Here is a 12,500-nt window from a genome sequence, read left to right on the forward strand (position 1 = left end):
GAGTCGCTGTGTGGGAGTCGGCGCTAGTGTGGGAGTCCATGTTGTGTGGGAGTCGGCGCTAGTGTGGGAGTCGGCGTTGTGTGGGGGCTCATGGCTTGTGTGGGAGTCGGCTAGTGTGGGAGTCGGCGTTAGTGTGGGAGTCGTGCCATGTGGAGTCATGCTGTGTGGGAGTCGGCTTGTGTGGGAGCTCGCATGCCAGTGGGAGTCGGCGTTGTGTGGGAGTCGTGCAGTGCTGTGTGGGAGTCGGCGTTAGTGTGGGGGTCGGCGTTGTGTGGGAGCTCGGCGTTGTGTGGGGGTCAGCGTTGTGTGGGGAGTCCATGTAGTGGGGGTCGGCGTTGTGTGGGGGTCGGCGTTGTGTGGGGGCTCGGCGTTGTGTGGGGGTCGATGCTAGTGTGGGGGTCATGGCAGTTGTGTGGGAGTCGGCATTGTGTGGGGGCTCCATGCCAGTGTGGGAGTCCATGCTGTGTGGGGTCGGCGTTAGTGTGGGAGTCGGCGTTGTGTGGGAGTCCATGGCGTTGTGTGGGGGTCAGGCGTTGTGTGGGGGTCGGCGTTAGTGTGGGGGTCCATGGCGTTGTGTGGGGGTCGGCGTTGTGTGGGGCTCATGCGTTAGTGGAGCTCGGCTGTTAGTGTGGGAGTCGGCGTTGTGTGGGGGTCGGCGTTGTGTGGGGGTCGGCGTTGTGTGGGGGCCGGCGTTGTGTGGGGGTCGGCGTTGTGTGGGAGTCGGCGTTGTGTGGGGGTCGGCGTTGTGTGGGGGTCGGCGTTGTGTGGGGGCCGGCGTTGTGTAGGGGTCGGCGTTGTGTAGGAGCTGGTGTAAACATTTTTATAATATAGTAAATACATTTAGAAATGTATCTCAAATGTATCTGCCAATTTCAGAACACTTAGAAAAAGGAAGCAATGATACATTCAAAGTTTTATTTAAATTGCCTTTCTAAAGCGTTTTAAATACACATTACTTTTCATACAATTCAAAATGGCAGAGGAGCTACGTGGCTAATGTTGCAATTATTGATATTGCTGAAATCCGCATGACCCGAGGAATCCAAAGACACCAAAATCATAATTTTAAAACAAACGGTTCAACAGTTTAGACAAATATATATTTTTATTTTTGTAAAATGACATTTCTGAACTATTGTCATCTGTGATGTCAGCAGCGGAGCTGGAATAATTAGTGGAGCAATTAAGAAATGTAATGGTGCGTTCACATACTCTATATTATAAATATCTATATATACATTAGAAATGTTTGTTTAAACTGGCGTTCGCGCGAGTAACATGAACCCGCGAGTATTCCCCCTTCTCTTCAGGAAAAGGTCAGGAGGCGGGGCTTCTACGACTTGGTTCATAGTAAGATGCGCATATTTTCAGAACTTACCAGGTTGTCCAACTTCCTCGCTCACGTTCCTCCAAGCGACGTCTTTTATCGTCTAGTCTCTGTACGTGTATGATGTTGTGTCGTACAATTCGGCGTGCCCACACACCGCTACAACAATCTCAATGCTGATAGGCTTTCGCAACAACACGTCATGCGGATTTCTCGCTCGAGTTGAAATTTTTCAAATGACGTGATTTCACGTGTTCGAGTTGCATCATTCGCGCAAATTTGCATCTATTCGCATCTTTGCATTGACTTTGTATGTAATCGCGCCGCGCGAAACGCTCGCTTCGCGTTGTATGAGAACCATAAAAAAAACACTGAAGCACAAATGAATGTGTTGTGGTGCGTTCAAACTCAAGCCGTTCTGACCTTCAGGTCTCTGTAGACGACATTCTGCGAGTGCAGATACTCCAGAGCAGACACGATCTCAGCGCTGTAGAATCGAGCTCGATCCTCAGAGAACAATCGCTCACGAGACAGATGAAAAAACAGCTGTGAGACGAGAGAGAGAGAGAGACAGCGTGAGGGATCACGAGAGTAAATACAGCAGTGCTTGAATGAGACCAGTTCGTACCTCTCCGCCGTTTGCGTACTCCATCACAAAACACAAGCGGTCATGAGTCTGAAAGGAGTACTTCAGAGTCTAAAGGAGAAACAATATGAGACATGAAGTGCTTGATTGACACATTCATAACGATGAGTTTATGAATCACGTACCGTCAGGAAAGGATGTCTGGTGTTCTGCAGTACTCGACTCTCAGTGACTGTGTGCGCCACCTCATCCTACACACGCACGCGGAACAATGACATGTTATTATTTCCATTGATCAACACCACTATAACACACAGAAATATTTACATGTGTAGATGTCACATAGAGACTTCCATGAACATGCCAGTGAGCTGAACATGGAACTGGACCGGTCTGATTCATGAACGACTCATTAGGGGCCAAGTCCCGAAGTGGCTAGCCCCTACTGTATATAATTAGGGCCCAAGCACTGTAAGTGCAGTTCTCTGCAGGCCCCTTGAAAATGTGATTTTGGGGAGGCTCTGTAGCACATGCCTTTTCAAGTACAGACACCAAACTCTGTACACACATAGATCTCATCAAGCTGGACAGCTTTCACGGTCATAGTCATAGGCTCCGCCCAACAGGAAGTCTTCCAAGTTGCATTGTTCGTAAAATGTGCATGCTCTGGAATTTGAAATACTCCTCCTAGAGGATTTATGTGACAGGCACCAAACGTGGGCAACATCATGCCAAGACATTGAAGATGCTAAATTGCGAACAGATTTTTTATATTTCAAACGGTGTTGCCATGGCGAGGCGATACATGAATGGAGAAAAATGAAAAAGAGGAAGTGCTCATATCTTCGGCGTGCATTGTGCAGTTTAGATCAAAATTGAGATACATGTTTGGTATTTGGGGGCTGATCACATGGATATGACTGTTTGCATTTACATTTATGCATTTGGCAGATGCTTTTATCCAAAGGGACTTACAGAGCACGGGACAATCCCCCCGGAGCAACCTGGAGTTAAGTGTCTTACTCAAGGACACAATGGTGGTGACTGTGGGGATCAAACCAGCAACCTTCTGAGTACCAATGTATTATACAGAGCACTTATTACAGGGACAATCCCCCCGGAGCAACCTGGAGTTAAGTGTCTTACTCAAGGACACAATGGTGGTGACTGTGGGGATCAAACCAGCAACCTTCTGAGTACCAATGTATTATACAGAGCACTTATTACAGGGACAATCCCCCCGGAGCAACCTGGAGTTAAGTGCCTTACTCAAGGACACAATGGTGGTGACTGTGGGGATCAAACCAGCAACCTTCTGAGTACCAGATATGTGAGTTCCAATATATTCTGAGTGATCAAACCAGCAACCTTCTGAGTACCAATGTATTATACAGTGCACTTATCACAGGGACAATCCCCCCGGAGCAACCTGGAGTTAAGTGTCTTACTCAAGGACACAATGGTGGTGGCTGTGGGGATCAAACCAGTGACCTCCTGATTACCAGTTTACCAGTTATGTGCTTTAGACCACAACACCACCCCCACTCTTTAATTTGTTTCTGAATAATTTCAAGACAGTACAGATTTAAAATTATGAAGGGATTTTCAATATATTAACTACTGTTGCCATGGCAATGCATTAAACACAATTATTCCTTTTTATGTTTATTCATGTGTTTTTGAGGTACTTTGCATATTTAAATGTATATGATCTTTTGCACACACATCAGAATCGTACACACTGTATGTAGATCTCATCAAGCCGGACAACTTTCACACCATTAGCTCCGCCCAACAGGAAGTCAGCCATTTTGAATGGTTTAAAAATGGCATGCTCTGGATTTTGAAATACTCCTCATAGGGAATTCATCTGAGTGGTACCAAACTTGCCAAAACATTGAAGATGCTGAATTGTGAACAGATTTTTGATGTCTCAAACGGTGTCTCCATGGCGACACGATAAATTAACAAAAAATAGGAAGAATTGTCTCATATCTTCTGCGTGCATCTTGTGATGTACATCAAAACTGACCCGTATGTTTGGCCTTGAGGGCTGATCACATTGATGTATCTACTGTGGGTCATGCTCGTGGCGCCACCAACTGGCAGCAGGAAGTGTGGCCCTTACAACAGTCTTTGAAAAAATCTATTTACATTTAAATAAATCGCTTCAACATTTTTGATGCATTGTTTTACTAAAGCCACCAGGAGGAAATGGGCCTACGGTGCTTGGGCCCGTTGATTGCTGCTTGCAGCTATAATATTATCATTATTATTCTAGCTGGGAGTCTATGGCAGCCCTATGAACCGTACATAGGAAAATTATTCAATTTGGCACACTGATAGGAGTGGGCATGAATACCCCCTATACCAAATTTGGGGTATCTAGGTCATACTCTATAGCGCCAAAACCAGTTTGACCTAGAGACGCCATTCTTTTTTTGTCTGATTACTCGCCTCCTGAGGATTCAAATGACCCCTTACAGTATAAACGTTTCACGTCCTTCAAACTTAGTCCGATTTGTCCAAACGATGGACTGAGCCACAAAGAACTGACCAGAAATAATTTTAATTCGTTCTACCGTTCAGAAATCATGCCAACGCGAAGTTAACGAGGTCAATGTTTGAGGCTGTATCTCTGCAAATCTTTGTCCTATCGAAACAAACTTTGGTACGCTTCATCAGGACGACGATCCAAGGTACCATGAAAAGTTTGGTGACAGCGCCACCTATGGGTCAACTATTGAACCGTCTGCTTTTGTGAACCAGATCAAATGATTGATTGAAAACACAAAAGAATGAGGAGAGTTCAGGCAGATTTTCAGTGAATTACAACTTCAATTTCAGACTCTTTGTGTGAATCCAGAACACTTCTAGCATACAAGGATGTATTGAGCGTTTTATAATGCTTTAATGGTGTTTTTATTTCATTTGGGGTCAAATTTTAACATGCACATCACCTTTGCGATGATCACATCCTTGCGTAGTATCTTCATGGCGTAGTACATCCGGGACGCTTTCTCACGCACCAAAATCACCTTCCCAAATGTGCCTTTACCCAACAACTTTAAATAATCAAAGTCACCCATCGTCTGAAAACACAAATCATCATCCGTAATTATACACAATCCAACAACAAATTAATTATGAATGTCTACACTTGAACTAAGAACAATGATCAGTTGTGAGATGAAGAATAACATGTCCTCGAGACACTGACCACTCTTGAGCGAGACTTGGACAGAGACACGTCCATGTCCTCCAGACCGCTGATGTCACTGGGAGAGCCGAACTTGATTTCCATTGGCTCTTCTACTTGCCGTGCCTGCAGCCCATTGGCCACTGCCTGGATCGCACACATCCACTCCTCCCTACAGAGTTAACGAGAGGAGATGATTTAAACAACACTGAAGTATAATGATGCTCACATGAGGTGTGTTTAAGTGTGTTCACCTCTCTTCGCTGCTCTCCACGTGGAAGGTTCGTTCGATGACGGTCGTCCACTGCAGGCAGCGAATCATGAACGTGTTCGGCCGCGGACGCTCCGTCTTCATCAGCTGACACTCTGAAAAAACACAACACTTGTGTAAGAAGACTTACAACAGATGCATTCATACAAAGTGGAATATATACAGTGCAAGAAAAAGTATGTGAACCCTTTGGAATTAACTGTGGACAGATGAATATCTAACGGCCACTTCTAGAGAGAGTACCTATAGTACTAAATCACCTCCATTTATAGACAGTTTGTCTAACTGTGGACAGATGAATATCTAACGGCCACTTCTAGTGAGAGTACCTATAGTACTAAATCATCTCCATTTATAGACAGTTTGTCTAACTGTGGACAGATGAATATCTAACGGCCACTTCTAGAGAGAGTACCTATAGTACTAAATCATCTCCATTTATAGACAGTTTGTCTAACTGTGGACAGATGAATATCTAACGGCCACTTCTAGAGAGAGTACCTATAGTACTAAATCATCTCCATTTATAGACAGTTTGTCTAACTGTGGACAGATGAATATCTAACGGCCACTTCTAGTGAGAGTACCTATAGTACTAAATCATCTCCATTTATAGACAGTTTCTCTAACTGTGGACAGATGAATATCTAAACTCCTCCAGAAAACTTTGCAACCCTTTCCAGCTTCATGCAAAGCAACAGTTCCTGATTGAAGGTCTTCTGAGATGTTTTTGCGAGGAATGGTCCACGTCAGCAGATGCTTCTTGTGAAAAGAAAACTGTAAATGTTTGAGTGCTTTTTTTAAGTCACAGTAGCTCTAACCCACACCTACAATCTCGTTTCATTAATTGGATGCCATGTTTGCCACATCGTCATTAGCCTAAGGGGTCACTTACTTTTTCCACAGCACTGTGAATGTTTAATGGGATGTGTTCAATAAAGACATGAAAGATTATAATAGTTTGTGTGTTGTCAGCTTAAGCACATTGTGTTTGTCTATACATGTGACTTTGATGAAGAGGAGAAAACCAGCTAATTTCAAAGGGTTCACATACTTTTTCTTGCCAGTTGAGTTCCTCCAAATCAAGTTCTTTCTTCACTTAGTGCTTTCCATAAATATAAAATAAATTATAAATTTATCCACTACTCCTTGACCACTATCATTGTGTTTTCTGGTTCTGTTGCCATGGAAATCCGGTTGCTCTTTGAAGTTCCACTATTTTGAAACTTCTTAACAATCTGAATTTGAGAATCCAATGAAAACTCTCAAATCGTCACTAACTAACCTGCCACTGAGAAGTTATTGAGAGGCGCTGAACTCTGATCGGTCAGTTCTGGTTTGTCCTTGTAGCCGATGAAGGATCCGTCACTCTTCAGGATGAAATATCGTGGCCTCCACGTCTTTATATACTCACCTGCAACACAAACCCCATCAATGACAGCCAATGACATCATTCATCGCACGACACATGGTCAAGAGAGCTGTGAATATCTGCCGTACCTCGTTTATGGAGCCAACCTTCCTTTACCACACTGACCTCTGTCATGATGGGGGCGGGGCCTGAGGAGTGATTGACACACGACTGCCTTTAATTACTCCTGCAAACACAAAACAAGGATCCGACATTTAAAGGGACAGTCATCATTTACACACCCTCATGCATCCCAGACGTGTGACTTTCTTCTGCAGAAGTTTTTAGGAGAATATTTCAGCTCTGTAGGTCCATACAATGCAAGTGAATGGTGACCAGAACTTTGAAGCTCCAAAAAGCACATAAAGTCAGCATAAACGTAATCCACAGGACTCCAGTGGTTTAATCCATGTCTTGATGGTTCTGGATCAGAAACAGACCGTAACTACTTTTTCACTATATATTTTAAGCTCGTTTAAAATCATGATCAAGCCTACAGATTGCGGATATCAAGATTTATAGTGAAAATTAGTTATATTTTGGTTTGTTCTCACACACACTTATCATATCACTTCAGAAGACATGGATTAAACCACTGGAGTCTTATGGATTACTTTTATGCTGCCTTTATGTGCTTTATGGGGCTTCAAAGTTCTGGTCACCATTCACTTGCATTGCATTGACCTACAGAGCTGAAATATTCTTCTAAAAATCTTTTCTAACTATTTGTTCAATGTTTACTAAGCAATTAAAATGATGTTTGAGGGTCACCTAAGGTCAAAGAAGCCAGTTCTGACATTGAGAATATAAGAATTTGAGAGATTGCATAAATAAATGTGTATAATTTGTATAATAACTGCACGATTAGAGCCAAAAAGACATGTTATCCCATGTTCATCTACATATAGACTTTCCCATGTTATATCTGTGTTTTTGCAACTCTATTACAGATGAAGATATATTGGTTTATGTATGTCCCACCTTTGACTTGATCAGTAATTTGATCTTAAAAGTAAATTAGCATACAGCAGCAGCTGGCAAAGCTGGCAAAGCTACAGGCCTTTACCCTTTACAGGTCTGTGGCAATGCCATGGTACAGTGAGGGTATCAGATGGCAATGCCATGGTACTTTGATACATATCATGCTTCTGAATAATTACCATATTTACAATGTACTACAAGGTACTTCACAGAATACCATGATTTTACCATGTCCAAAAACATGGCAGTAGTTTAGGTAAGTGTAAGCTGACTATATAACAACATTTCGTCACATTGTTACGTGTAACACCGTGAATTACGTCATCAAAAAGGATAATGATGAAAACATTGAACTATAAAGTTTTAAAGTGACTTCTGTGAAGCATGAAGCTAAGCTAACTCACAGCATGAACTTTGAGCCTCAACAACAAAACATGCTTTTTAACATTACACAACGATTAATGCTTCTTATTTGGATATTGCTTACAGAACATGTGTGAATTAATAGAAATCAAGCGACTAAATGAGTTAAATTTAGTTATTTATCCAAACTACCTGTTTACTGTCTGTGCAAAGCAGCTCTTCACCGCACAAACACTGAATTCATCATATTTCAGCTCTTATTATGAATATACGAGAACATTCACAAGAGTCTCGCCTCATTTATCGCGTCTTGATCCGGATTCAGAGGAAATTTAACCCACTTTTACGCGACCGCGTCTCGTGTTCAGAGTTCACAGCACACTTCGCTTCAGCGAGGTGACGTCACGGAGCCCCGCCCCTCTGACGAGCTGACCTCAGGTCAGTTTGGTGACCGACGCTCCTTATGTTCAGATCACACACGTGGCCGGAGGCGCTGATCCGGGATCAGCTTGATGCTGAAGTGACTAAAAACAGGCCGAACGGTTTTATTTGCACTTTGAAGCGCTGCATAGCGGATCTTTCACCATCAACACTTTATTTGTTTCAAATAGTGAGATAAATGTTATGTAAAGTTGCTTTAAACGAGTCTTACCACTATAATTAACACATTCTCCTAAAAAACGAAAAGTATTGTGGTAATACCATACTATATTGATGCTTTATGGATGTGTGTTATTGACAAATAAGGATGTCTGAGGTGAAAAAAATTATAAATATTTAAAAAACACAAGTGTCAAGTTCGTAGACATGTCATCTTTCAGTTCATGTCGTTTATAAAAAATATTTAAACGTTTTTAGCATTTTCTAATAAATAAATAATAATGTGGTGTAACCATAAAAAGGTGTTAAAATGTGTTTCAAGGTAAAAAATTAATTTTAAACAAATATCATGATTTTTTAAGTCAATAATATCATTAAGTTTTCTCATGGTTACATCAAATGACCATAAACAAGGTCAAAATAGTGATATTTAATTACATAACAAAATAATTAGTTCGTAAAAATTCACACTTAGTCTCGCGGGTTTGAAGATTTGTGTCACATGACAACAAAATTGCTACTTTTACACCACGTGACTTCGATTTGATGGACACCAGTTTTCTAAATATTAATCATATTTTAAAATAACATTGTTTCCCTGCTTCATTTTGATTAAAGTAATAATAATAATAACAAAAATATTCAGCACAAATCAGTATTTCAGCATTTAATGAGACTTTGATGTTTATTTTTGGCTTTAAGCCCCAGAATAAATATAGAAATGACTGAAATCAGAAATGGAAAGTAATCCTTTTGTGTGAATTGCTTTTGTAATGTGTTTTTGAATAGTTGATATAGTTTGTAACAGATTGTTTGACACAGATCATATTGTTCACACATATTACAGACTTTATTCTTCAGCACATGTAACAATCTCTGAGATCAGTAACTCACATCCAGTTCAGCATCCTCAAAGAGGACATCTGCTCTCACACGTGTAATGCCATAACAGTGCATGATCAATACATATCAATGAATCTCACACGTGTACACAAACAACTAGTTACGTGTAAACAAAGATCATATTTATTCAAAATAACTGGTTAAATCAACAGCAGCTTTAGGGAAATTAGAAAACGAGTAACTATGAGATTGTAAACATATATTTGCCTTGACACGTCAACAAAAGCTCAAATAAATCTATAGAACTGATGCAAACAATAAAAATGAAAGATGAGTGAAACACAGAATATATATGAGATTACAAACACGTGACATGAGAATGAGATGTGTTCTCTCCATGTTTCTGTAGAGTTAGAGACGCCGCAGCTACACCAAACTCCTCTTCTGTAGTTCCTCCATCAGAGCTGCACAAAACAACCAGAGTGAAACCAGGAACATCACAGCGTTCCCACACACACACACACACACTCACACACAAACACACACACAACACAAGTACACACACACACAAACACACACACACACACACACACACACACACACACACACACACACACACACACACACATATACACACACTCAAATACACACACACACACACACACTCACACACACACACACACACACACACACACACACACACACACACACACACACACACTCACACACACACACACACACACACACACACACACACACACAAGAGGAACTGAACTGACCTCCAATAATTTCATCTTTCACTTTCTGCAACTCTATTACAAACTCCTCCAGGATTTCCTGTGAGCAAATAAAATGTGTTATCAAGAGTCACATATGGCCATTAGTGACTGATCGATCTGCCATAATTCATGCTGACCTGTTTAAACTGCTCCATATCTGATCCGTCTCCGACTCCTGCGTCACCTGTTCCGCTGCCAGGCCTCAACCTGGAGGGAGAACTGGACCATCAGTGTATAGAAACTCACGTCTCAAAAAGCACCACAGTTAAGTGGCTTGTTGTATGGTGAAATGAACACTAGAGGCGCTACAACAAGGACTTTTATTCACTTTCACAGGAAACACGTGTATCACGTGACTTGTTGAGCGGGTTACCATGGAGACGTAGCATTATTCTCTGCGGCATCCACGCACAACTCACCACACGCCCTGCCGAGAGCGAGAACCATATTATAGTGACCACGAGGAGGTTACCCCATGTTACCCTACCCTCCCTAGCAACCAGGCCAATTTGGTTGCTATGGAGATTTCACTAGAGTCACTCAGCACACCCTGGATTCAAACTCACGACTCCAGGTATGATAGTCAGCGCCAATACTCGCTGAGATACCAAGACCCCCAAATTGAGGAGGTTACCCCATGTGACCCTACCCTCCCTAGCAACCGGGCCAATTTGGTTGCTATGGAGACCTGACTAGAGTCACTCAGCATGCCCTGGATTCAAACTCAGGACTCCAGGTGTGATAGTCAGCGTCAATACTCGCTGAGATACCCAGACCCCCAAATTGAGGAGGTTACCACATGAGACCCTACCCTCCCTAGCAACCGGACCAATTTGGTTGCTAAGGAGACCTGACTGGAGTCGCTCAGCACGCCCTGGATTCAAACTCACGACTACAGGTGTGATAGTCAGCGACAAAACTCGCTGAGATACCCAGACCCCCAAATTAAGGAGGTTACCCCATGTGACCCTACCCTCCCTAGCAACCAGGCCAATTTGGTTGCTATGGAGACCTGACTAGAGTCACTCAGCACGCCCTGGATTCTAACTCAGGACTCCAGGTGTGATAGTCAGCGTCAATACTCGCTGAGATACCCAGACCCCCAAATTGAGGAGGTTACCCCATGTGACCCTACCCTCCCTAGCAACCGGGCCAATTTGGTTGCTATGGAGACCTGACTAGAGTCACTCAGCATGCCCTGGATTCAAACTCAGGACTCCAGGTGTGATAGTCAGCGTCAATAATCGCTGAGATACCCAGACCCCCAAATTGAGGAGGTTACCCCATGTGACCCTACCCTCCCTAGCAACCGGGCCAATTTGGTTGCTATGGAGACCTGACTAGAGTCACTCAGCATGCTCTGGATTCAAACTCAGGACTCCAGGTGTGATAGTCAGCGTCAATACTCGCTGAGATACCCAGACCCCCAAATTGAGGAGGTTACCCCATGTGACCCTACCCTCCCTAGCAACCGGGCCAATTTGGTTGCTAAGGAGACCTGACTGGAGTCACTCAGCACGCCCTAGATTCAAACTCACGACTCCAGGTGTGATAGTCAGTGTCAATACTCGCTGAGATACCCAGACCCCCAAATTGAGGAGGTTACCACATGAGACCCTACCCTCCCTAGCAACCGGACCAATTTGGTTGCTAAGGAGACCTGACTGGAGTCACTCAGCACGTCCTGGATTCAAACTCGTGACTCCAGGTGTGATAGTCAGGGTCAATACTCGCTGAGATACCCAGACCCCCAACGCATGACTCATTTTAATGTTTAATCACATTTACAAGCTTGTTCGAGTGTGATCAAATTGCGCGGTTGCTCGACTGATACAGCGTTGCATTTGTGATGTAAAGGAGCGGGATACGAGTCCTGAAGAGTCCACACGTGAGCCAAAAGTGTCATAAAAGCAGCACAAAATGATGCAGTTGTATATTTCTGACACTATCGGTTAGGTTTTGGTGTAAGGTTTAGGGTAGGGAGGTCGGTTTAGCTGATTTAAAAGTCTTTAACCATACAAACCTCGTCTGTTAGGGAGAACGTTTAACTCGCGTTTAGCGCCACACAGTGAATGTTTCACTTCAGATCTGACGATCTTCTTTCAGATAATTTTCATGAGATCAGGCTGATACGAACACA

At 43.0% G+C, this 12,500-nt stretch overlaps 2 protein-coding genes across 4 annotated transcripts in view; both read right to left on the minus strand.

The window, feature by feature from the left end:
* akt2l (v-akt murine thymoma viral oncogene homolog 2, like) overlaps positions 1-8,551 on the minus strand; it is a 17,308-nt gene extending 8,757 nt beyond the window's left edge. Inside the window, exons 1-9 of one of the 2 annotated variants that reach the window (XM_052116880.1) lie at positions 8,434-8,551; positions 6,884-6,981; positions 6,669-6,797; positions 5,367-5,478; positions 5,134-5,284; positions 4,874-5,005; positions 2,099-2,164; positions 1,956-2,024; positions 1,751-1,873 (exon numbers count right to left, since the gene is read on the minus strand). In XM_052116880.1, coding sequence (XP_051972840.1) covers positions 1,751-1,873; positions 1,956-2,024; positions 2,099-2,164; positions 4,874-5,005; positions 5,134-5,284; positions 5,367-5,478; positions 6,669-6,797; positions 6,884-6,929 — 828 coding nt within the window. In that variant the 5' untranslated portion in view covers positions 6,930-6,981; positions 8,434-8,551. Of the gene's footprint in view, positions 1-1,750; positions 1,874-1,955; positions 2,025-2,098; positions 2,165-4,873; positions 5,006-5,133; positions 5,285-5,366; positions 5,479-6,668; positions 6,798-6,883; positions 6,982-8,330 lie in introns of both variants that reach the window. The other variant, XM_052116879.1, reaches the window with a different exon arrangement.
* Positions 8,552-9,568: 1,017 nt separating this feature from the next.
* The window catches only part of LOC127636422 (vasodilator-stimulated phosphoprotein-like), a 17,776-nt gene continuing 14,844 nt past the window's right edge, over positions 9,569-12,500 (minus strand). For both annotated transcript variants that reach the window (XM_052116891.1, XM_052116890.1), the window contains exons 11-13: positions 10,498-10,567; positions 10,361-10,418; positions 9,569-10,045 (exon numbers count right to left, since the gene is read on the minus strand). In XM_052116891.1, the coding sequence (XP_051972851.1) occupies positions 10,008-10,045; positions 10,361-10,418; positions 10,498-10,567 (166 nt within the window). In that variant the 3' untranslated portion in view covers positions 9,569-10,007. The remainder of the gene's footprint in view (positions 10,046-10,360; positions 10,419-10,497; positions 10,568-12,500) is intronic.

Source organism: Xyrauchen texanus, chromosome 44, assembly GCF_025860055.1.
Source record: "Xyrauchen texanus isolate HMW12.3.18 chromosome 44, RBS_HiC_50CHRs, whole genome shotgun sequence".
Taxonomy (NCBI): domain Eukaryota; kingdom Metazoa; phylum Chordata; class Actinopteri; order Cypriniformes; family Catostomidae; genus Xyrauchen; species Xyrauchen texanus.